Genomic DNA, 25,721 nt, shown 5'->3' with positions numbered 1-25,721 from the left:
TTCTTCGTCATCTAAGTAGATGTCAATCAAGTCTTGATTTGACGCGGGTGTCCTTTGGGAGCGCCCGCAAAGTACGCTGGATATTCGAGCATGTCTTGAAGCCTTTGAAGTGCGGGCGCCTATTGGGGGTGGCGCACATCTAGGGGGGGCTAATTAACTAGAGTAATTACAGTAATTGAGAGAAAACAAATCATTTTTTTTGTGGAAGTTGCGCGTAATATCACAAGAGAAAATCGCACCAGACTCTTCTCTTGTGAATGTTAAAACGAGCAAGAAGCAAAAAATTTTTATACTTGCTATCACATAAAAAGGCAATAAGAAAAAAGCGAGCAAAAAGGGGTTCAGATCCTCGTCAGCTCAGTAAATTACCGTAAAATATTTTTTTTTATTATAAATCTATTTACATAGCAAGAAAATTGCTTAAATATAAAAAAGAAATAAAAAAGAGGGGGCCAAGGCCCCCTCGGCCATCAGCTACCGGAAAAAGTGGGTCATCTGTCTCTGTCCCTGTATCTGCTTTACACTCTTCGTGGTCTTCTTACGCTTGCTTGTAGCCTTTTTGGTATCTCGTTTGTTCTTTGGCGCAGGTTTCCTAGCTGGCAAAAGGCCGCTTTTTACAGTGGACTCTTCACGCTGCACGGGTCCCTCTGTCTGTAGGGACACGCCACAAGGGACCATATTCTCCTGGTCCTGCGCTGACTCGCATGGTCGCTTTCTTAACGGAGACTTACTCCAGTCGCAATCAAGTCCATAGACGCACCCCCTTGGTCTTTTACCAGGCTGGGACTTGGGTGTTTCAACCGTGAATATGCCGAATGGTTTCGTGCACGGTATAGAGCGCTGAGAGGAGTTGTCTTGTGCAGTCGTACCTAGGGCGGGCATATCACCATCACTCCTACGGGTTGACTTCTGTCTGTTTTCCTAAAAAACAGCAAGAAAGAAATGCTTAACGCGGTGTCTAATTGGCAAATAGCATTCCATGTAAGCTCAATGCAATTTAGTTTAAGCAGGGCTCACGGTTGAATATATTTGCTCTCTACCTTGAATGACTCATTCGCGTCCTCGAGTTCCGCCTGTCCGTCCGCATCTCCTGGAGGCGAGGCTTCCGGAGTTCTATAAAAAAACACGATTAACTCGTTTTATTAAAACAAGCTGGACAAATGCAAAGAGTGAGGGGTATTTTTGGTATGGGAGGTCTCATTTATCATTTGTTTCAATCAGAGTGCTGATTTCTTTTTTCGTATACGCGGCCAAAAAAGTTTCGCTATTTCTTTCCTAGTATTTACTTCGGTTAGTCCTAAAGCATTCCAATGCTGTAGAGTGAATGTTTTCAAAGTCTTCGTCGTGAACGTTACGGAGCATCGTGGCGTGCCATAGCAACTCAAAAGCCCTGGATCCGAGTCTCATTTTCGCCCATACCACACCTATGTCTACATGAATTTTGTCAACAGCGACTGCCCATACCACACCTATGTCTACCTGAATTTTGTCAACAGCGACTGCCCTTTGCACTTGTTCATTGTGGGCGTGGACAACTCTCTATGGATAACCGCTGTCTGGTTATAGCTACAAAGCATGTTCGCGTCAAGCAATCGAGCAATCAGTCGGAACGAGTTCACGCCGACTATATGGCACGGCTGGGCAGCCTGTGGTGCTAGGGCGCTGGATGCCAGCAGTGCGAGCTGTTTGTTCAGTGAGTTGACTGCTACCCTGACGTGCTCGGCTTGGAGCGTGAGGGACTTGGCCTTGATGAGCGTAGATTGTAACACCGTCAACACGCGGGATACCGCCGCCCTGAAAATTGTAGCGTAAAGTGACTTTGTACTGTAGGACCAAAAAAAAAACATAAAGACGATGTTCCTCCTTACTCCATGTTACTCCTTAGTCCATGTTACTCCTTACTCCATGTTACTCCTTACTCTATCTTACTCCTTACTCCATCTTAATCCTTATTTCAAGTTACTCCTTTTTCCATGTTACTCCTGTTTCTCCATGTTACTTCTTAATCCTTATTTCAAGTTACTCCTTACTCCACGTTACTCCTTACTCCACGTTACTCCTTACTCCATGTTACTCCTTACTCCATGTTACTCCTTACTCCATGTTACTCCTTACTCCATGTTACTCCTTACTCCACGTTACCCCTTACTCCATGTTACTCCTTACTCCAAGTTACTCTTTACTCCAAGTTACCCCTTACTCCATGTTACTCCTTACTCCAAGTTACTCCTTACTCCATGTTACTCCTTACTCCATGTTACTCCTTACTCCATGTTACTCCTACCTCTATCTTACTCCTTACTCCATGTTACAGTATTCCTTACTCCAAGTTACTCCTTGCTCCATCTTACTCCTTACTCCATCTTACTCCTTACTCCAAGTTACTCCTTACTCCATGTTACTCCCTACTCCATGTTACTCCTCACTCTATCTTACTCCTTACTCCATCTTACTCCTTACTCCATGTTACTCCTTATTCCATCTTACTCCTTACTCCATGTTACTCCTTACTCCATCTTACTCCTTACTCCAAGTTACTCCTTACTCCATCTTACTCCTTACTGGAGTAAGGACTCCATGTAACTCCTTACTCCATGTTACAGTACTCCTTACTCCAAGTTACTCCTTGCTCCATCTTACTCCTTACTCCATCTTACTCCTTACTCCAAGTTACTCCTTACTCCATGTTACTCCCTACTCCATGTTACTCCTTACTCTATCTTACTCCTTACTCCATCTTACTCCTTACTCCATGTTACTCCTTATTCCATCTTACTCCTTACTCCAAGTTACTCCTTACTCCATCTTACTCCTTACTGGAGTAAGGACTCCATGTAACTCCTTACTCCATGTTACAGTACTCCTTACTCCAAGTTACTCCTTGCTCCATCTTACTCCTTACTCCATCTTACTCGTTAATCCATCTTACTCCAAACATCTTTCTTGAGGTTGCCTCGAATGAGTGGCTGAAGTGACTTTTTTGAGTGACAAATTCATGCCAAAAATAAATACAGAAACAGGGGCGGATACAGGGGGGTGGATTGGGTGGATATCAACCCCCCTTTTTAAGTGAAAGATCTAAGATCTGTAACCTATCAAGGACCACTGGATCAGTTATAAGCTGTTTATTCAGCCATTATCCACCCCCCATTTTGAAATCCTGGATCCACCTCTGAGAAAAGGCCGCACCCATCACATCAAATACTGTAGCAACGAAAACTTAAAATATCAGAAACTTTATGGGTGACTTGTATGCACTGAATAATTTCCATTTTGTTGTTGTTTTCACGAGTTTGCCATCCAAAAAGTCATGTGATCTGTTTGTTCCTTAGTCGCTAATGGCGAATACAAAACCAAGAGAAAATTGGCATCAAAGGTATGCAGTGTTGGGGGAAGACCAAATTTAGGGTCATTTAGTGTTAAATAAAAGAAATCCAATGATCTGTCTGACTTACTTTGGATCTGCCATGTCTTCTAGAACATTTTGTAGTTTTTGCATAAGAGACACAAAATCGCCAAGTCCCTAGAAGAGCATAATAAAACTATGGTATTATCTAAATGGTGTAAATGACATCTTTTAAAGCACTGAATCAATCAACCTTGGGGAATAGAAAACCTGGGGTTGGGAGGGGAGGGAGGGGCTCTTTCAGTCCATTTCGACAGTGGGTGACTGAATTTTGCCAGCTATATAATTGATGTACAGATATAGTATAAAAAGTAAAACATACTTATACCACAAACCTAACAGGGGGTGGAGACATGAAAATGCAGCCCATACAAGCTTGCTCTTAGAACCAGAGAATGCAGAATTAGTTGCTGCACCCACTAGGGGACAAAGGGATTAATTGCTAATGCTGACTGTACCTTTGTCATCAGGTGAAGAGGGTTATTGCAAGAAGGGGCATAGCCCTTACCGCCCAGTCTTATTTGTAAGATAAATGATGTTGTTGTCTACAAGCAGAAAAATAAAAAGCATATATAGTGATTAGCAGATATACAACATTAAAGGCACTCATTCATCAGTAACTAGCTTCAATACTGATCAAAATATATGTGAGTATCATCTACAACTTGAATAGTTAAGAGTAAGTAACAAATCATGTATTAACTGGAAGATGCCTTAGTCAGGGGCTCAGGACTCAATTCCTGTTAAAAGGGGAAATATTTTTCCAAATGTCAACAGTAGCGAATCTAGGGGGAGGGTTTAGGGGGTTTAAACCACCCATTGCCAGAAAGCCATATGTAAAAAACAATATTACCCCCTACCCCCTTTGTCACTGAGCCACCCCCCCCCCCCTTTAGCAAAAAGCTAGATACGCCCTTGGTCAACACTAAATTTTCTCAGGAGAGATCTCAACAATCAGCAAAAAATTACTGTATGCACTGTCTATATTATGTAGGTATTAATTTCATTTGATATACCCTATACATGCCTATATACCCTATACATGCCTATATACCCTATACATGCCTATATACCCTATATATGTGATATACCCTATATGTGTCTTTACATGCTGTACAGTACCTGGAACATTGTCATGTTCTTCTGTTCCGCCACCTTTCTGATCGAGGTAAACTGTTTTACCCCTAATTCTCTGTCGGGAGTATTGATTACTCTAGCAAGGGCCAGCTCATCCCGCGTGTTCACCAAGAGTTGAAGATAACTCAGCAGTACAGAGGACGCATACTGTTCCTATTGGCAACAACAGTTCACATCAGATTTGGAGGTTAAGTAAGTTGCAATGCATGTTTAAATTTTCTGTGCCATTCCTGGAAAACAGAGTAACATTGGACTTTAAATTGTGTCACTCCAATGTGACGCTAGAAGTATACTGTCTAAGAATACCTAAAAAACACAAACTTAAATGTTAAACTTTGTACAAAAGGACAGCAACTGAGTGAAAAATCTCTCCCATCACAGGTAGGTATCACAGGGGGTTCATTAGGTGTGCATGCATTGAAGGTTTGCAAAGCCTTATTTTCTATATGATACCTATGACTCCCCCCAGCAAAATTCTGGGTATGCATCTATCATCTGGCCCAATAGAATATTTGATCACAAACTGAACTAACAGGCTGGATAGATATAAACAAGCAGATAATAAACATAAACTATGAGGATGTGAAAACCAACCTTTGTTTCAAATCCTTGAGACAATGGTGATGCGCAAGGTGTCATCAGTGGACTGTGCTGATGAGGTGTGTACATCTGATGAGGTGTGTACATTGCTTTACGCATCACAGGTGTGACAGCACTAGAAGCATTGTAACTTTTAGTTTGTGGGGTGCTTGATGGGCTAGTTTTCTTGTAAGCATCATTCAGGATGGCCTCAATTGTCAACTCAGTTGTGTGGGTAATGTCCAGTGAAGCTGAGCCAAGCTTTAAGATTTTCTTGTCCTTGAAAAGCACCCTTAACATCTCTTTCTGGGAATTAGAAAAGAGAATATGTTAATCCAATAATCAGTTTAACCCAGACTGGTAAAAATACCAGTAAACGCGGCCTCATTCTTAGCTACACACTTATTTGTTTTATTAATTTTCAGGCTAGGATGTTCTTTATTTATTTTAAAGATTAAAAATTTTCTTACATTTGTGTATGTAAAAATATAAAACTCAATCATTTATTAGAAAGAGAATTGTTCAATAGGTTTTGAACAGCAACCCAATTTGTCTGTGCATTTTGCAATAAATTACATGTTAACAAAGCTATCTGAGCCCAAAAATGTTACAATGTTCATGGATTTGGTGAAATCTTGACCAAGCTGGATGTTCATATTAAAAGTGTATGCAGGTGGAAAATTCTTTCACTTTAACTCTCAAATAACCAACCCATTTACATTTGCTATTTCCAGTCAACTCTAAATTACTGAATGATGTTCTGCTTTCTTGGATTAAGGGCTATGGGCAATTCTGCGTATAAGCCACTACTAATCTGCTTGCTAAAAGTGTAAGGTATCCACCTTGGGAACTAAGGGAACTAAGGTTTTGCTCTGGGTGGAGAGACAATACATTGAACAAATTTCAAATGTAAATGCAAATGAAGATGTTAAACATTTGACTTAATTCATTTACATTTAGAACAATACATGATAAGAACAGTGTCTAAAACATGCCTTACTTCTACATCTGAAGATGGCTGTCCGATAAGGGCATATTGAGTTTGCTCCTGGTATATTTCACTGACAGATGGATTTTCCAGGAAACAGGAGGAAACTTTCTTGGCAAGGTCAGCATAGTCCAGAGCATGACAGTATGCCAGGAACTGATTATAATTTGTCAGTATTTGAGTGGGTACAATGCCCATAGTTGGTATTCCAAGTTTAGTTTTTATCACTTCTTGGTGTGTAGATATCACTCTAGTAGAATCAACTTCAAATGTGCCTTCCTCCTGAAAATAATTTAAATAAGAAAAAAGAAAAATTACCTTTTATTTATAAGTAATAGCTGTCCACCAGCAAAAATAATGCTTAACACAAGGGCTAAATTTCACAGTGTGGCTAAATAGTGCTCATCACAAGGGCTAAATTACACAGTGTGGCTAAATAGTGCTCATCACAAGGGCTAAATTACACAGTGTGGCTAAATAGTGCTCATCACAAGGGCTAAATTACACAGTGTGGCTAAATAGTGCTCATCACAAGGGCTAAATTACACAGTGTGGCTAAATAGTGCTCATCACAAGGGCTAAATTACACAGTGTGGCTAAACAGTGCTCATCACAAGGGATAAATTCACAGTGTAGCTAAATAGTGTTCATCACAGGGGCTAAATTACACAGTGTGGCTAAACAGTGCTCACCACAAGGGCTAAATTACACAGTGTGGCTAAATAGTGCTCATCACAAGGGCTAAATTACACAGTGTGGCTAAACAGTGCTCATCACAAGGGATAAATTCACAGTGTAGCTAAATAGTGCTCATCACAAGGGCTAAATTACACAGTGTGGCTAAATAGTGCTCATCACAAGGGCTAAATTACACAGTGTGGCTAAATAGTGCTCATCACAAGGGCTAAATTACACAGTGTGGCTAAATAGTGCTCATCACAAGGGCTAAATTACACAGTGTGGCTAAATAGTGCTCATCACAAGGGCTAAATTACACAGTGTGGCTAAATAGTGCTCATCACAAGGGCTAAATTACACAGTGTGGCTAAATAGTGCTCATCACAAGGGCTAAATTCACAGTGTAGCTAAATAGTGTTCATCACAGGGGCTAAATTACACAGTGTGGCTAAACAGTGCTCACCACAAGGGCTAAATTACACAGTGTGGCTAAATAGTGCTCATCACAAGGGCTAAATTACACAGTGTGGCTAAACAGTGCTCATCACAAGGGATAAATTCACAGTGTAGCTAAATAGTGCTCATCACAGGGGCTGAATTACATAGTGTGGCTAAATAGTGCTCATCACAAGGGCTAAATTACACAGTGTGGCTAAACAGTGCTCATCACAAGGGCTAAATTACATAGTGTGCCTAAATAGTGGGGAAAGGTCATGAATGGACTAGAAACAGTCGGGCAAGGTCCTCGATGGACTGAATGCATTCATTTAAATGTCCTATTTAAAAACTAAATTGTCAACCTAGTGGGTTCAAAGTACTTATTAAGTTATATATTTGTTAAGTTACATTCTTTGGGCAAATTAGAAAATAACAACATCCTTCACAATCGATCTAATAAGAGCACACCAACACAACACACATCGATCATATAAGTACATGGGGTCCCAACAAGTAAGTAAATACCTGCTTGTGGATCTTCGCCATGACAAGCTGTAGAGCGACCAACTGGTCTGTCAGACCGTAGAATGAGTCACAAAATGGAGATTTGGCGAAGTGTGTTCGGTAAATCTCTACAAAAAACTCCACAGGGTGATAGACTCGTGCTCCTTCTACTCCATTATGGTTGTCGGGTTTTTTGAAGATTAGGATACATGTCGGCTTATCTGAGCAATGAAAGCAAAGTTCATTTGAGGCCGTTCTTTGGCCTCGAAGTGAAAGAAGTTAGCGGGAAGTTAAAGAAACGTTAAATTATTTTGCAACACGATATTACAATCTTTACCTCCCCAATCCTGAAAAGTCTTTAATTTTTCCATGAGGGAGTAGAGCTCGGTAGTTTCCTCGAGATTTTCAAACCACACAACACAAGCCATCTTCCTTATCGCCGAGAAAATAAGTAATTCGAATTTACCGCGCAAGTCACGTGACCCTATAACAAAGGTAACCCATAGGCGGTAGGCCGTGAAAGTAAACTAGAAAGACTCTTTATGAAGCTTGGAGCCCCTGGTTGTCAGGGCACGATAAGGCAGTAAATATGTTGGGAGAATCTTGCTCTTCATGATGCCAATAAGGCAGTAAATATGTTAGGAGATTCCTGCTCTTCATGATGCCAATTTCAATTGTAAAGCATTAAGGTCTGTTAAGTGCAATGGTTTAACTGTGCTTATTGCAATGATGACTTTATACATAATTTGATTTGGATGATTCAACTGTGAATCTAATCTATACTATGAAATAATGGAAAAGAGCTTATCAAATAATGCATCCCTTTCAGAGAGATACAACTACTTTGCAAGGGGGTGTATGTGTGTCTGTGGGGATGCAAAGGGACTATCGAATTCTATGGAAGAAAACAGAAAAAAAAGAAAGGTTTATTGAGAGACGGCTGATAGTTTTTCATCGGATCGACACAACCCTAGGGCGACACATGCGAGCGAAGTGGTTACCACCCGCGCAGAACACAATGTAACGGCGGCTAGAGAGCCTTTTGTTTTCAGGTGGATTAACACCTGCCATGTAAGCCCGTAACTTGGTAGCTTAGCAACCCATCGAATCCACTCCAAATCCCATCAACTACAAGTCTCGGAGGAATGCGAAAATTTTATGTCTGGCTACCAACAGGATCCTCGCGTATACAAGGAATCTCCACCGGTGGTAAATTATTATTTTCTGCCAATCTTGTTATCTGTTTCTATGGTAACGCGCTGGTGCATATCAGGCGTGGGAAGCACGCAGCTGTACTCGAAAAGCGGGTTGCTTGTTTCTGGTTAGACAGTGCTGTTGCTGGGAGAGAGAGTCACCGGGGTCATAGCACATGATAATGTTGTGACTTTAATCATTTGCAACATTCGGTCATTATCCACCTGTCTTAACTTTTCTAGAAATAAAAAAATAATGCTCCATTTCCAAGGCCACGGCGTTTGCCCTCTATAAGGAATTATAGTATATAGCATCCGCCCAAAAAGCCATCTGCAGAATTCTTCGAGAAAAATACTAAAGGACGAAGCCCCGAGAAAAAGACAAAAAAAAAGCGATCGACACAACTGGAAGCAATATCAGCTTGCCACTTTATCAGCATGAATAGAAATAAAAGAGTCTTAAAGCATACTTTCCGTCCTTTTTGACAGAGACATCATTAAAGTTCCCAACAACATTAATATTTTCAGATCTTTTGTTTTTTCATTCAAACATGAAAAACCTAAATAATCAGTCGAACATTATGTCTTTTGGATCAAAGGTGTGCAATTATAGCTTATCAGCAGATTAGTACTTAAAGTGTGCTCATATGACGCTCCACACTAGTGGCGACAGCAAAAGCCAAAATCCCCCTCCCTTCCCCTCCTGAAAATAGACGCGCCTGGTATTTTAAGAATAGGGGAGGAGTGGGTGAACACCATTCTTCCTGGGCAAATTGCATCTCCAAGTGAGTTTTAAACAGAGCAATACCTAAATAAATTGCATCACCGAGTGAGTTTTAAAGCAGAGCAATGCCTAAATATTTATAAATTGCATCTCCGAGTGAGATGTAAAACAGGTGTCGTTACAACTGCTGGATAACATAAAGAAATTAAGACAAAATAAATCGACATATTCGTTGAAACTATTTCCATCATATTATCCACAATTTATCAATAGAATCTAGACAGTTATAACGCGTGATCTACCGCGAGTCGCCAAAAATTGAATTTTTTTGTGTAGGGTGTTACTCCACGTCAAATTATTATGTTGATCCTGATTGTTATTCATCAATTTCAAGCAAGAAGAACTACTAGTCAATAAATGATTACGCGGGTTTCTAATGTGTTTTTATCTGCACTGATTTGAGGGTGATATCCGGCGCTAAAACTCTTCGGTAATAAGAGCGGGAGCGTATCTTCCAAATCAAAAGCTGCTCTATGCTGTCACTCCTATTATAGGAAACGCCTTTCTTGTCAAGCCGGGAAGGAAATCTCATCTCCTGTCATTTTCTTCATAAATTCGAGAAGCACTAGCAAAATTAATGAAGAAATTTTGATTGATATAATTAATATCAGTAGCGTCGCTAGGAATGGTCTACCTACGTCTCTTTCGTCTGTTCGTACACTCTGTTAGATTCTCACATTTTTTTCCAAATAAGCTAGAAATCTTCTCGAATTATTCGCGTTATCCTGACTCCTGCCTTCTCAGAGCTCCTGCTCACGTCTGTATGAAATAGTAAAAAAAGACAACATTGAATATCAAATACATTCTTTTTTATAAGAACCTTTATAAAAAAAAAACCCTTTTAACGTCCAGCCTGAGATTTCACCGAATTTTAAGAACATGCTAAGAACATGCCGAGGCTCAGAAGTTTTTTTCTTTTTTAGTCTTGATGCGTTTTCTTAAATGAAGAATCAAATTGTGCTCATAGTAACAACCTTATTATTGCTATTAATCATTGTGTAATTCTCTTCCTAATAATTCATTGGGTTTTATATTCTTATATACACTTAAATTTAAGAACATAGTTAATTAAGAACATATTTAGCCTTAAATTGTCCCAAAAATAAGAAAGGCCCAGCCACAACTGAAAAATAGACGTTTTTATAAAAAAAGAGTGTAATAGCCTTTTAATAAAATAAAATAAAATAAAATAAATAAAATAAAATAAAATAAAATGAAATGAAATGAAACGAAACGAAACGAAATGAAATGAAATGGAATGAAATGAAATGAAATGAAATGAAATGAAATGAAATGAAATGAAATGAAATAAGGCTCATATCTAGCGAACAGGGTTCGGGGAAAGCACATGAAATACGAAATTGGGAATTTACAGCGCAAAAAGACATGGTAATTATAGTAATTATAGTAATTATAGAGATACCTTGGAGTTGGTGGAATGATAGTGGGATAAGAGAGTTAACAATGGAGGCCTTAGGCCACAGGAAGCCCATAAGGCTGCTTAGGATCCTTTAACAATGGAGGCCTTAGGGTATTTGCGAAAAGAGCACCTGATTGAGACTTTCGCTGGCAGGCGCGGTCGCTCGAATCCTGGTTACGCCCCTGAACTACACTCTTTCTTTATAAGAACCCAGGCCCGTACCCAGGATTTTTCTAAGGGGGGAGGGGGGGGGGGCGAGATCCGAAAAAGTGGACCTAATTTTTTCTGGGGGAGTGGTGGGGGAGGGAGGGAGTTTTTTGATAATAATCTGACCACTTAAGTAAGAACAAAAAAGGATTTTTTTTGCCTTTGCAGTATCTCCACGAGACGTTTATTGTCTGATTTGGCTACAAATACAAGTTTGAATCATGGATTAATGACATACCAGAGTGATCTAGCTTATGCTTTATAATTTTGTCTACAAATAGCACTTCTATTGAGAACCGAAAGTAGACTTTCGGCCGTTGTGGGGGGGAGGGTGCGTTCGCACCCCCTGCACCCCCTCCCCCCCCAGGTACGGACCTGGAACGTTCAGCATGAGTTTTTACCAAATTTTAAGAACATGCTATAAGCATTCCGAGGCTCAGATATCAGAAAAATGTTGCTTTTTTAGTCCTGATGCGTTCTAAAATGCAGCACCAAATTATACTACTAACAACCTTCTATATTATTGCTATTGATCATTTGTGTAATTCTCTTCCTAATAATTCATTGGGTATTATGTTTTTTTATATACACTAAAATTTAAGAAGAACATCGTAAAAACACATTCAGCCTAAAAATGTCCGAAAAATAAGAAAGGCCCAGCCCCAATTGAAAAATAGACGTTCTTCAGGGGCGTAGCCAGGGGGGTGGCCTAGGGGGCCCGGCCCCCCTTTTAGCAGCCAAAAATGCAGTAAATTATGAGACATAAAATGTATGAGACATAAAATACAGGAGAAAAATCCTTGAAAGTCCCTAAGAGCCCCCTTCTGTTAAACATCCTGGCTACGCCGCTGTTCTTATAAGTGTTCTATCACTAATATTGTACAGCTCACCGATAACCAGGTATTTACTTTGTAGGAGCGCTCTCTCTCAAATGCTGGTAGTATTGGAAAAAAAATGTACGATTCGCGCAATTCGCCCGCGATCGCATATTTCGACATGCTTCTTGTGCATTGTACAACTGATGAATGCACGATTTGGCGTCCGGTTAAACTTCGGCAATTTAAAGATATATTACTGTCATAGTTTATTGCAGGGGAGAAATGTCTTATCGTGCTAATTCTGTATGACATTAGAAAATAGATTTTTCCAAATCAAATGATTGTTTTCTTATTCTCCGTAGTCTTTGTTCATGAGCAAGTTATCTGTTGACCTGCGAACAGAATAGTAATTAAACTTCCTTGTCCTATTAACTTTCCGAACATGCAGTGTTCGGTAGCATATATATCCTTATGATATATTTCACTCCAGAATAAAATATAGACTAACTGAAAGCTTGCTTAATCTTCCTTGGCAGATCGTTCACTGACCGGGCTCGTGCAACATGCGTCCCCTATTCAATTCGGAGCAGCCTTTCTCACACCTTCCCCGGGCAACGTTTATGTAACTTTTGTTTCACCGTTCCAATAGATTCCCACAAGAACTCAATGACTTTTTGTTTTTTTAGACGCCACAAACAACGTTAGCGCCAGAAAGGGGGGGGGGGGGGGGTGGGCTGGAACACGCCAAACGAAACGGTAGATTTTAGCTTAAGGGGGTGTTTAGAAGTTCTCGTGGGGGCTGCTCATGCTATGCTCATTTAAAAGTACAAAGTGCCTGATGAGCTTAATTTCAACGCAGTTTCATTTATTAGATTCATCTTTCCAAAAGTTTATGTTAACAGAAGTTGATGTCTCTCGTGTGTTTTAATGTAAAAGTTTAAAGTGCGTGGATCTCTCTTCAAACAGAATATCTATAAAAGCCTTTGTCTGCAATTAAACACGCTTATCCTATATCTGTCCACACTCCGCGTGATTCTCTATTTCTAACCTGAGCAGGTGGTCCTCGTTTCGGAGATCTATGATTATTTCAGTTAGTAATAAGAATGGCTTGGTGTAAAAGAAGATTACAAGGCATTATTTGGCAACTTGTACAAGCTACGTGACGGGTGTTGTGCTGCTCGGTTGGGGCAAAGGAACTATTGAATGTAGAAAAATGGGTTCACGGAGGATTCGCTAAGCGATAGGGTATGTCTGTTTCGGAAAAAAGATAAGATAAGAACTACGATAAAACCTTTATATCTGGTAGAGAAATTCAACCCAGTTGACAGTCTATATACAAATTTTGATAAACACTCTGCAACCCGAACAGCCTTTGCCCGGAGAGATATTCCCTGTTATGGCGTATCGACCGCGCTTTCGCAAGTCCGGAATTTAATGTTCACTTACCATTCGCTTCTACTGAAAAGCTAGGGCACGCGCGCTCTATTAGGCTATTGTTTAGCGAACCAATCAGACTCGAGTCTTGTGTCAAGATCACTTGTGGGTCACGACAGCGACAGGTGACACGACAATGGGTCAACGTTGAACCGTACCGGGCTCCCTTTGGTTGCCAAAGCAGCAATGGCTCAAATATACCAACAGCTGCAGATCCTAATAGATTGTATTGTTTTTGATGCAAATTAACTTGTAGGGTATTGTTCAAAAAGGTTAGCTGATGTACAGCTTAAATCAACTAAAGGTCAAAATTCTTCCTTGAAAAGAAACTTTCGAAATCTCACGAGATGTTTTCCTTCCAGTTGTATTTTTGCATCTCAGAATTAGAGGAAGATCTAGTTAACAATGCGCAGTTTCGTAACGTTAGAAGCAAACAATGGGTTTGATAACAAAGGACCCCTTGAACTTAAAATAGATTTAGAATTTCTTGCGTTTTCGTATGCAATGGAGCGATAAAAACGGATTCTGTTCTTGGTCTAAGCGGCGCGCGCAAAATCCCGGCCCCTGTTGTTCCGCGTGCGTTTCAGAATCCCCAATCACTTTTACTACCTAGGAGTCTCCTATGTCTAGAACAGACAGTTTGAGATGATTAGCGTTAGCAGAAGTCGTGAAATGGTCTGATGCTAAAACGCCAAGCGCTCAGACTCTTTGAATAGCTCGATTGTCGTTGATAGGTCACACAATTTCAATATAACATGAACAACTTGGTTTATTTTCTAATTATTTATGCATGAATTTCCAAAAAAAAAACTAATCCCGTAAAATTAACATGCAAATCGTAAAAAAATAACAGGAACTGGATTGCCTGACATGTATACACTTGTTGCTCTCCTGACATAAATGATTTCCGCATATCACGCTTCCGTGATCTAGAATTACAATAATAGTCCTAAGAAGTCTTTGCCTTCGATTAATATCATTTCAACATAATTTTCTCTTTAAAAATCTACAGAAAATAAAAAGGAAGCTCTTTGGTCAAGAGCAGCATAAATTAAGGCTTTTGCGCGCACGACACCGCCGTGATGAGCTGGACAAGTCTTTGCATTCAACTTGAAATCCTTGAGACTGGTAGAGACGTATCAAGATATCTCCAGTCGCTGGTCTTAGTCTATGGTCAGCCTCCCAGCATTGCTGAACAAGACAAACATACTGTCCATCATCATCGCTCATATCTCGTGCTATCCTCGGTCTAAGTTGATATGCTACAACGCCGAAGATAACAACATGTTGATTTTCGTTGCCGTAAGGTCTTTCTCGGGTAAGCATCTGCCACAGACAAATGCCATACGAATAGATGTCCGCCTTCGTACTAGGTGTCTCCCCTCGTAATAGCTCAGGTGCCCTGTAAGCGTACGTCCCGGTCAGGTTGGACTTAGTCGGACTCGCTGGCTTGTGATTCTCCTCAATAGCCTGACAGCAGCCAAAGTCTGCGAGTTTGCAATGATCGTTAGCTCCTACTAAGACATTGCCCGGTTTCAAGTCCAAATGTGCAATTCCTTTAGCGTGTGCATAGTCCAGACCTCTTGCGATATCCACCGCAAATTTTGTCCTGCGCTCGTTTGTAAGCGCCTCTGAAGGGTCATAGATAACGTTCAGTAAATTGCGATCGCCTGCGTACTCCATAAGAACGCAGTTCGTGTCTTGAATGGTAAACAGTGTGAATGTACGCACGATATTTGGATGTGCAAAGTTCAGTGCAGAAGTCTCGGCCTCAAAGCTTTCTCTTGCTGCACGCTCGTTTTTCGTTTCTTTGTGTAGCCTTTTCAAGGCCATTCGTTCACCACGATAGCTCGCCTCGTACACCGAACCAAACCCCCCGCTACCGAGGAGCTTGCCGACTTTCAGATCAGAAAACGCGAAGTCGCCGGAAGTCAATGCACAGTATAGTTTATCACGTCTCTGGCAGGAACATACTTCGGCTGACTCGCAAAACAGCCTTCCTCGATCCTGCAGAACCATGGTAAGAGAGACCAGTCTTGAAAGCGAAATGCTGAGCGCAAGATGCAACTGGTGTAGGCACTACGACTTCTGCAGGACGCACAAATGCGTAGACGGACGCTATTCTACTGATGTCCCACGACTAGTGATTAAGATCAATTTGAGCTGAGTGACTGTTGGAGTTTTCGTCGAGATGTGACCGTGTTCGTGCACGAGTGTGGAACAAATGCTAATCTAAGATACTGCGAACAAGCCACGCGCAAACTTCGGCTCAGGTGTTAGTACTATGGGGTAAATCCCGAATTAATGACCTGCACAGCCAATCAGATCGCTAGGAGCAGTGGAGCGTAACCAATCACATCGCGCTAAGCTCAAAGTAGTTTCCATTCATTGCGTTATCCTCGCCGGCTGGTGCTGGCTTGCCAAGTGGAATATTTCCAAATTTTGCTCGCAACTGAATCGTTATACTTTTGGGTTATAAAATGTAAGCTTAGCGAAAGCTGCATTCATCGAGAGTTTCGACTGCTCCGTGAAATTTCTGACATAGCAGTCGCCACGCGCTTTGACTGCATGCTTCATTTATTCTACTTGCACATGGCTAACAATAGCCGAGGCCATGAAAAGGAAATTTACATAATATAAGGCAGATATCGCAATCGGGGGGGGTTGCACGAGATTATATCCCGGCGAAAATACAGCCCCTCGAAACACTCATCACGATTCACACGTAACGCACGGATGCAAAAAAAAAACTGCTTTTTCACACCACCCCGCACTTAGCTTGCGCCACTCTCGTCGCTATATTTGAGATAGCTCGTTCAAAGCGCGGTTTTGTGTGTTTACTGACATTTTCCACCCGTTGGGTTTTCCATTCTCGCTTTTCTTATACTTTACTGTTCTCGTGGCAACTCTATTTGGTTGTCCGTTCCTTAGATCTCTGATTGGTCGTTTTGATTAAACCGTTGTCATGTAATAATCACCCGGATCTCCAATTCAGGTTTATAGGTTTTTCTTTATCTTATTGACAAATAAAAAAAAAAAAAAAGAATAGCTGTAGCGTTTTGTGCGTCCATAAGTGACATTTGCGATCTGGTTTCGTTACGCGATCGGGTGATTTATTCGTACAAGGTCATGGTCCTACCGCAAGCAAACTTTCGATCCAAAAAGACACGCGTCACTGCGAGCTTAACTGCGAGAAAAAATGTTCAATCTCGGAGACACTGAGTCTTGCCGCACTGGCGTTAAAGCCTCGTTAAAGGCATCCGCTTTAGCTCGTATCAGCGTGCGCGTTGCTGTAACAAATTCAGTGAACGCATTGTTCCATTCGCTGGCTCGATGCTACTTACTAACGAGCGTCAGCCTTTTAGTGATATGTCACCGGGCTTAGATTAAACATTTGAATAGACAGGAAAAGTTAAATTTCAGCTTCGATTGAAAAGGGTATTTTTTAGACGCCGCAACCAATACGCGGAACAGATTTCACGGTTAGGCTTGCCACTGACACTGCGGAAGATTTGCGATGATTGCTTTCAATGTCCACATTAATTGTGAAGGCTGGAAATAATCTCTTGGAATAATTGCCGGTCCGCAAAAATTATCAATTCTTATAAAATTAACAATACCGCCATTATATCCTGGGTGTCTTTGTGGACGTGTGAAGTTTTTTCTATAAAGACGGCAATTACATCCAATCCACACTCCTCCTTCTGATCGGCAATAATAGATTGTTTGCAAAACCATCAAGAACTCAAAAGAGCTTGCTGTAACGCTATTAAGCAATGAATTTAAACAATAGTTTGTCGAAAGACATGTGTTTTGCACATGCGTGCAATCTTACTGAAACTTGCATAGGCGTAATAGGATGCGATGCATGCCGAACAATAGAAGCTCTTGCGCAAAACCCTGCCGTTTCGGCAAAATGCATTTTGAATCAGATGATTTTGAGATGGTTTCTGCAATAGCCAATAAATATAAAGTAACACAGGACACCAGAAACATAATCGCGCTTTAAGTTTGCTAGAGAGCTACTTTTAGGAAATGATCACTAAAATTAATACTCGACACTTGAACCTACATTGACCTTTTGTGCAAGGTTTCTAAAAGTCTGTTGTACCATCGTGGAACTCTATCGTCCCATGGCTGTATGGGAATATTTTTGTACGCGTGTATGGCCTATAGGGTCATTGTGAATAAAATTGTCAGTTTTCCAAGTTTTCGCTAGTGTAAGACGTCCGATCTTGGATGTTTGTTAACCACCAGGGGTGGCCGTTGATTAGCTTGTCTCTTTAAACAAAAAAAAAACTGAGTTTTAATGTTTGTTTCTACGGTTTTTGCAACGATTGCTTACAATAATTGCCGGTCCACAAAATCATCAATTCTTATAAAATTAACAATACCGCCATTATTTTCTGGGTGTCTTTGTGGACGTGTGAAGTCTTCTCTATATAGACGGCAATTTATCCAATCGGCACTCCTCCTTCTGTACGGCAATAATAGATTGTTTGCAAAACCAACAAGAACTCAAAATAGCTCGCTGTAACGCTATCAAGCAAGGAATTTAAACAATAGTTTGTCGGGAGACATGTGTTTTGCACATTTCTAATGTGTGGAATCTTACTTGCATAGGCGGTTAGGATAACAATATGAGTTGTTTTGTGTATCAGTACCGGAGTTTTTGATTTAACAAAGTGCGCTATTGGCGGAAACGAGAATTTCCAATGCTTATAGCGGGAAAGAGTTACCAGTTGTGTAGGCAGAGTGTAGACTTTATATTTTCCCCGGGGGCTTTCTCGGTAAATGGTATACCGCATCTTTTGGTAAGGTTGTGCATTTCTTTGTCAGGTAGGGGTGGGTGGGGGGGGGTGGGTGGGGGGGGGCAGTGATCCAACATCAGAATTAAATAAATTAATCTGTTACAAGAAAGCATAAGAGCATAAGATCTTATGCTCTCTCTTGATCTGTTATTATTTTATGAATCGCCACCAAGGTCGACGGATCCAGTTAATTTGGGCTACCTGTGCGACTAAACAGGCCAGGCTGCTCTGTCTAGTTTTTTCCAAGATGGCGGTGTAATTGTTATTTGATGTCTCTGCTTGGGCTAGTACCCGATTATGGGGACGACTCATCGAGCTCTGACTCCGAAAACGATGAGGAACAAACACCAAGCACAGTAAACCAGAATACATCTTCTTCTTGTCTTAATAGTGAAGTTGAAACCCCGCTCCCTTTACCCGAACTTGACGTGGGGAAGAAAACATCGTCACTTCCATCGGAACTGAAATCCCGTGCTTTTGAGAGCTCCTCAGTATTCTATAATCCGTACCTTGTCAAGGAAAAAGAAAGGCTCTCTGTTTTAGAAAAACACGTCCAACTTTCTGAGCAAGCTCCGACCTTAAAGGGCAAGAAAAGAGTGTGTTGGAAATTCCAGAAAGGAAAGTGTCGTTTTGGTGAGAAGTGCAAATTTGTTCATAATACAATCCCTGTTGGGGCTACATCGGCAAACGAACCGGATTCCGAGACTGCTGCTCCGCATACTTCAGTTCGGACTTTGAGATATATACCGAACGAAGAGGAAACACAATGGGAGGAGAAAAAGCCAAAGAAACGAAGAGTTGGCGTAACAGACTCGCTCGTGCCTCCAAAAAGGGCCGTGAAAGCGTATGAACAACAGAAAGTTCGAGAAAGACCCTGGATGCAGTAATAGCGCTGGCTTCTAGCGGCAAAACAACAAAAGGCAACTTATTCAGCATTTTATGAAAGAGAGTTTCTTATTCAGCATTTTATGCCAGAAAGTTTCTAAAGCAGAAAAGTTTTTTTTTCATTTTTTCATTGAAATATATATGTGATGGCTGCAGCCCTGTGTTTATTTTAGAGTTTGCCTCTCAGAAGGTCATGTGTACAAGTCGCCTATTGGGAGATGAGGGCCTGACATCATGCCTGCAAGGTGTACTCATATGTATAATAACATCATATATAGATTATATACACTACATTAATATTAAGGGGGAGGGGTTCATAATTTTTTTAAATGAACTCTACTGAAATCTTGAGAAGTTACACTGAAAAAGGGTCTGAAATTTTAAGGTGTTGTCAAAATCCCCCCCCCCCCCCCGGATATTTGATGAGCAGCCCCTTATGAAAACATATTATATATATATATATTATATATATATATATATATATATATATATATATATATATATATATATAATGCGTGACTGCAGGCGTTATATATATATATAATGCGTGACTGCAGGCGTTCATATAACAGTGCTCAATACATAGGTGTAGAGCGGGATATATCTTGGTTTGTAGGAAAAAAACACGAGAACTACAAGCCTGTTTCGTGGTTGCCCACTCATCAGGAGATTTATTAAGAATATATTACTACCATCACTTATATACTATCTATGTATAAAATTAACATGAAAATAGGGCGTGAAATTTGAATGGCTGTTATGATGAAATTGAATAGTTCAGCTGTTGCATAACAAGGCTTTGTTCCTGTGGCGGCACGAAGACACTAGCTCGTTACGCTTGTTTAAAGTTTATAGCTTGGGTTGGCGGATAATGATAAGTTTTTCTTTGAGGCAGAGATTACATCTTTTGCTAGAGCTGTTGTAGGTGGAGTGTGATGACAGAATTTTCCATGAAATAAAGTGTTCTATGTCGTTGTCTTTAAGGCTCCATATGTACTTGCTTAGTTCGGTCGAGTTTCTGTATTTAGCGTGTCGGAATGAGGCGGTGTGGTTTGTATATCTTGTCTTGAATTCGTTCTCGGTTAGTCCTACGTAGGTTTCGGAGGTGTTGATGTCCTTTCTTGTTACAGTAGCTTGGTAGATAACAGATGATTGGAGGCAGTTTCCGTCAAGGGGGCACGCGTTCTTTTGTCTGCAGTTGCATGTTTTGTTATTGGCGGTGGCGAGGGAGGTAGGGGCGTCTTCGGTTGTTATTGATGAGGCGATTATGCGTTTGTTGTGGCTGTCAATTATCTGCTTGGTGTTGCTCATGCAGCTATAACTGATTTTGATTGTGTTCCGGTTGAAGATTTTTCTGAGTTTGTGGTCTTTAGGGAAGTGCTTGTCTATGAGTGAGAGGAATCTGTGGCCGATGTTGGTGCTTGTGTTCTTGCTAAAAGGGGGGTTGTACCAGATGATGTTGTTGCGCTGGCGGTTCTTGCGTTTGCTTGGGGTGTTTGGTTCGTAGTGCAGCGTGTAGTTATATCCACTTTCGTCGAGTGCTTTCTGGTATGGCGGGGCGGCTTGGTCGAAGGTTTCTTTGTCTGATCATAGTGTAGATAAGCGTTTGTTGATACTGGCAGGGATATTCTTTGTGATGGTAGGTGGGTGGCTGCTCTCGCGGTGGACGTACTGTAGTGGGGCGTTCGGTTTGGTGAAAGGCTGGTAGGTGTTGCGGTTCAGGTCGAATGTGACGTCTAGGAAGTTGACTACTCGCTTGTTGGCTTCTATGGTAATTCGCAGTCCGTTGTTGTTGAAGATGCAGCATAGTTCTTTCTTGATATTTTCTGTGTTTTTAGGTGTGGCGCTTGTCCGTCGTCGCGGTAGAGTCCTACGTTGATGTTAAGGTCTTGGAGCAGTTGGAGTTGGGAGAGGAGGAAGTTGCCTACAAGTTCGCATGTTTCAGCGCCGTCGTAGCTTCCCATTGTCACGTCGAATGTCGAGTTGCCTTTTTTGTGCCTGGGTGTTTGGTTGTGAACTAGGATAGAGCTCTTGGCGTGGGTTATGATGTTTTTTCTTCAGCTGTGATGCAGTCGTAGTCAGCGGCGAAGTCGAGGGCTTTGTTTAGGAGTTCTTGGCTGATGGATGGGTAGAATTCTACCATGTCGAAACATATAAAGTTGGATGCTGTCTTGTTTTTTGTTGATTGACATCAAAAACATCATAACCCACGCAAATATATTGTAAATATGTATTGAAATTTTGTAGAATGTTAGTTTGACCCCCCAAAAGCTCTACTTTCATGTTAACCCTCTCCCCGAAAATCCCCCTGATTTTGTAATTCTTTTTTTTTTGTAGAAACATCTTGGGATACTTTAGATACATCTATATAGATAAACATTCAGGGCAAATGGCGAATGGCACTATGGCAGCTCTAAAACCAATTACTGTTTATGTGTATAGTTATTGTGTAAGAATATGGATGATAAGTAATATAATTGCATAAGTTATCCATATTTTCCTAAATTCAGGCAAAAATTTGTCAGGTTACATGTTATTTTTTGATAGGTAACTGCCATTTGACAATTGGCATTTTCCATTTGCACTGACAACATATTTTGAAATAGGTGTATGTCCTTGATCACTATATGTTTGAGAACACATGCAGCTTGGGTTAAGTGCATAACACAGAACTGACAAAATATGTTCAAGTAAATAAAAAAAATACAGACAAAATATGGACAAGAAAATAAAGATACAGAACAAAAATGACAAAAAAATATATCATACAGGTAAAAGAAAATGGGTTTCATGTTTTGCTTTTATTATTGTTCATGTGAATTATATCCTTAAATTACTTGTACCTTTTGCGGTCTTACTGAACCCCTATGCTCCTATTTGTATTAAGCCGCTATTTCGTTATATGGCCTTATCTGGTCGCTCAACCATGGCAGCTGCATCCAACCTCTGCTTACCTTCGCCAAAAACATGCTTTGGTAAACGAATTTTTGGTGGTTTAAGCTAGGCCAAGCAGCCTTTTTTTCTGTAAATCGATGAAAACTGTCTGGCCTTTCCCGTCTTGAAGAACACTGCTGCTTTGAATGGTGCTGTTACCTCAATTGTCGTGGTTATTAGCTCATGTTTTCCCGTAATGTGCAGGCCCGTAACCAGGATTTTTCTTGGGGGAGGGAGGGGGGTGTTACGCCGCAAAATGTAATAACTAACGCAAAATGTAATCTTAACGCGAAATGTAATAACTTTCAACGCAAAATGTAATCTTAACACGAAATGTAAAAACTTTCAACGCAAAATGTAATCTTAACGCGAAATGCAATGTTTTCAATGCAAAATGTAATAAATGTTTAACGCGAAATGTAATAACTTTTCAACGCAAGTTGTAATAAAATATTTAACGCGAAATGTAATAACGCAAAATAAAATAACATCAAATAATGACTATAAAACTATAGCTTAAAGCTGTAACTAAGAAAATAGACGGTAGCATGTAGTGACCAACCGTTGTAGTAGTCCATCTCGAATCGACCGTTGGTCTCGGTCTCTCCAAACACAGTGGTTCTGTTAGCAACCTGAGGTGGCGAATCCTCCCGAAATCATGGTCTATAAAGCTGCGATACTGTGCGGTTTTGATTGTATACTAGTAGTAATAAATGTAAAGAGAGAGCAAATGCCAACTGCAGTCGAGGTCGCTATCATTGAATTAGGCAATTTCTAGGCAATTGTAACTCAGTGGTTAAATTTTATATCGTGTTTTTTTATTGTTTTCCCATATTTTTCAAAATTCTATTCGTATTAAGACTACAATAGGCCTTTTTATATGCACCCTGGACTTTGTCACTTCTCAAACTAAATCGGGAATAATATCACACCATACCAACAAAAATCCCTAGAAGCCGAGGCAAGAACAATGCACTTCCAAGTCTCACTGCCTTTCTTTCACTAAACGATTTCTTCCGTTTTTCTCTACGTCTCAACATTTACTCTTTTTTCTAATATGGTAGACATTTAACTATTAGTCAATTGATAAAGTTGTTACATTTTGCGTTATTACATTTCGCGTTAAATATTTTATTACATTTTGCATTGAAAAGTTATTACATTTTGCGTTGAAAGTTATTACATTTCGCGTTAAGATTACATGTTGCGTTGAAAGTTATTACATTTCGCGTTAAATATTTTATTACATTTTGCATTGAAAAGTTATTACATTTTGCGTTAAACATTTATTACATTTTGCGTTGAAAGTTATTACATTTCGCGTTAAGATTACATGTTGCGTTGAAAGTTATTACATTTCGCGTTAAGACAACATTTTGCGTTACTACATTTAACGGCGTAACAGGGGGTGCGAAATTCGAAAAGTGAACCTAATTTTTCCGGGGGGGGGGGGGGGGGGGGGGAGGCGGAGAAAGGGAATCAGTTCTCTGATAAAAATCTGACCATCCCCGAAAGAACAAAAGGGATTTTTTTTATTCCTTTGCAGTATCTCCACGGGACGTTTATTGTCGGATTTGGCTACGTACTAGAGTGATCTAACTTATGCTTTAAAGTTTTGTGTGTGTGTGTGCGTGTGTGTGTGTGGGGGGGTGCGTTCTTACAGGTACGGGCCTGAGGTGTAATACTGTGTATTATTGTTGCCTCTGAGATTCTTCAAGTCAAGCCCGTCGATCCGTCGATGGCTTGTCACAAGTGGACTGGTAGTGTTTTTTGTGTAAGGACCAGAAAACGGGTTATACGACGGTTGTTTGACCCTCTATAAATGAAGGCCATTGATACTGTTGTAGTCTGTAATAGATATTAACAGTGGTAACCAGGCCTCCATGTGGATCGTGCCTAGTGTTTTTGTACCAGCTTTGTAAAAGTAACTCCCTCGCGCGCACTCGCGCGCGCTCCCCGCTGCGTCATACAAACTATCATGACGTCATCCTTCAAAACCCGCACAAATTCAATAACGCGCCCTCAGCAAGTTTTCTCATCATGCTGGATACCGAGGTGGCTTTCGTCAGCGTTATCTGGGTTATGCTCATCTTCTCGCTCTCCCAAGAGGAGTTTGCGTATTTACGTCTTCTTGGTGTACGCCATGTGTCGTGGGTAGAAGGTTTTTCTCTCGATCAAGGAGCACTGCACGAGTATTTCTACCCCGCGACGTGGCGACGAGCGCGCTTTCGCGTCAACCAAAAGTTTTTCCTCGGGACCAAGGAACTCCCACAACTCTGTGTGTTGAGAATACACGGCTCGGAGAAAGTTGTCCTCAACGAGGGCTTGGTCGTCAGCGGGGAATGCACTCGAAATGGGAAGATGTTTCGCAAGGGATTCACCCACAAGAAACTTAAGAAAAGGGCGTCCCCGTCCAAAATAGTTAATTGGAACAAGAAAAAACCCTTCGATGCCTCAGCGGTAGAGACAAACGTTAAGAGCGCAATGTCTGTTCTGGTGAAGTCCGGACGCTTTGGTAACTGTTTGGACTTTGTGATGACACGAGACTCTACACGTAAAACCTCTTCTGCGCCGAACAGCACAAAGAGTGGGTCCGCATGGCCCGGGCGGTTTGGCTACAGCGTAGATTTGATCAAAAGACGAAAGACTGGAAAAAAGGATCAGAAATCTTGTGTTGTTCTTAAAGTGGACATGCTCGGATTATGAATTCCGAAGAAGACGTCTAGGGAAACCACTTGATTATTGACAAATGGATCAGGATTTCAGCGGAATAGGCGAGCTGCTTTTATTGTATTGTTTTATAAGTAATTAAAAGTTCTCATGTAAATATGATACATGACACAGGCTGCAGTTTATTGGGGGAGTATTGGCCCTACTTCTGTTGGACACGTTCTCTTGGGGGAGGGGGGGGGGAGTACCAGTGTATTGGGGGAGTATTGCCCCTACTTCTGATTTGTTGGACCCGTTCTCTTGGGGGAGGGGGGGGGGGGGGAGTACCAGTGTATTGGGGGAGTATTGCCCCTAGTTCTGATCTGTTGGACACGTTCTCTTGGGGGGAGGGCATGTAATGGGGGACTGTTGTCCCTTGTTCTAATCTCTGTTGGCCTTTCACAAGATGATAGCAATCGAACTGGAAGACTAAATAAATATATATTCCATTACTGTCGAATCCGTCGTATCGCGACGCCGCATTTTCAAAACATCGATTTGTTTATGTCTTTTTTGATTTTCTGTTCTGCCAGTCAAATTATTCTAAGGCAATCAGATTCTTGCCATCTCTCGCCTAGTGTAGTTGTCTGGCTTTCTGTCGCGACACTGTCTGGTTTTCGTCCAGTGGATAGCCAGGGAAGTGCACAAAGCGAGACTCTGATTGGCTCAGAATGGTTCTGACGGAACAGAAAACCAAAACAAATCGTGTTTTGAAAATGCGGGTCGCGATACAACGGATTCGACAGTATTTTTTATATGGTTGGATCCTGCAATCAATATCGCGACATCGTAAAAA

At 40.9% G+C, this 25,721-nt stretch overlaps 3 protein-coding genes across 4 annotated transcripts; 1 reads left to right on the top strand and 2 right to left on the bottom strand.

Moving 5' to 3' along the window:
• Window positions 1–388: 388 nt before the first annotated feature.
• Window positions 389–8,201, bottom strand: LOC5502996 (PCNA-interacting partner). Of its 2 annotated transcripts, XM_001624067.3 has the most exons (10): window positions 8,068–8,201; window positions 7,752–7,951; window positions 6,123–6,392; window positions 5,138–5,428; window positions 4,529–4,696; window positions 3,865–3,951; window positions 3,456–3,523; window positions 1,480–1,794; window positions 1,041–1,113; window positions 389–921 (listed from the first exon to the last, which is right to left on the bottom strand). In XM_001624067.3, exons 1-10 carry the CDS (start codon window positions 8,156–8,158, stop codon window positions 475–477), a joined length of 2,010 nt encoding a protein of 669 aa, XP_001624117.1. In that variant the 5' UTR covers window positions 8,159–8,201; the 3' UTR covers window positions 389–474. The 2 variants fall into 2 exon arrangements, with proteins under 2 accessions (XP_001624117.1, XP_032227194.1); XM_032371303.2 differs by lacking the exon at window positions 1,480–1,794.
• A 6,136-nt stretch (window positions 8,202–14,337) lies between these two features.
• Window positions 14,338–16,571, bottom strand: LOC5503008 (serine/threonine-protein kinase mos). Its single transcript, XM_001624066.3, has one exon. It carries the CDS (start codon window positions 15,603–15,605, stop codon window positions 14,622–14,624), a length of 984 nt encoding a protein of 327 aa, XP_001624116.2. The 5' UTR covers window positions 15,606–16,571; the 3' UTR covers window positions 14,338–14,621.
• Window positions 16,572–18,604: 2,033 nt separating this feature from the next.
• Window positions 18,605–19,660, top strand: LOC5503007 (zinc finger CCCH domain-containing protein 8). Its single transcript, XM_001624077.3, has one exon. The coding sequence runs from the start codon at window positions 18,667–18,669 to the stop codon at window positions 19,282–19,284; it is 618 nt and encodes a 205-aa protein (XP_001624127.1). The 5' UTR covers window positions 18,605–18,666; the 3' UTR covers window positions 19,285–19,660.
• The last annotated feature ends 6,061 nt before the right edge of the window (window positions 19,661–25,721 follow it).

This window comes from Nematostella vectensis, chromosome 4 (assembly GCF_932526225.1).
Source record: "Nematostella vectensis chromosome 4, jaNemVect1.1, whole genome shotgun sequence".
NCBI lineage: Eukaryota > Metazoa > Cnidaria > Anthozoa > Actiniaria > Edwardsiidae > Nematostella > Nematostella vectensis.
Note: the sequence above shows the minus strand (reverse complement) of the source record. Positions and strands in the feature narration are given on the sequence as shown.

Excerpts from the sequence above, each read along its gene's own strand:
- LOC5502996 (XM_001624067.3), bottom strand. The coding sequence starts at position 8,158 with ATGGCTTGTGTTGTGTGGTTTGAAAATCTCGAGGAAACTACCGAGCTC. Across the intron at positions 7,952-8,067 it reads GACTTTTCAGGATTGGGGAG|ATAAGCCGACATGTATCCTA; the intron begins GTAAAGATTGTA and ends TTCATTGCTCAG. Across the intron at positions 3,524-3,864 it reads CTCTTCACCTGATGACAAAG|GGACTTGGCGATTTTGTGTC; the intron begins GTACAGTCAGCA and ends ATGCTCTTCTAG.
- LOC5503008 (XM_001624066.3), bottom strand. The coding sequence starts at position 15,605 with ATGGTTCTGCAGGATCGAGGAAGGCTGTTTTGCGAGTCAGCCGAAGTA.
- LOC5503007 (XM_001624077.3), top strand. The coding sequence starts at position 18,667 with ATGTCTCTGCTTGGGCTAGTACCCGATTATGGGGACGACTCATCGAGC.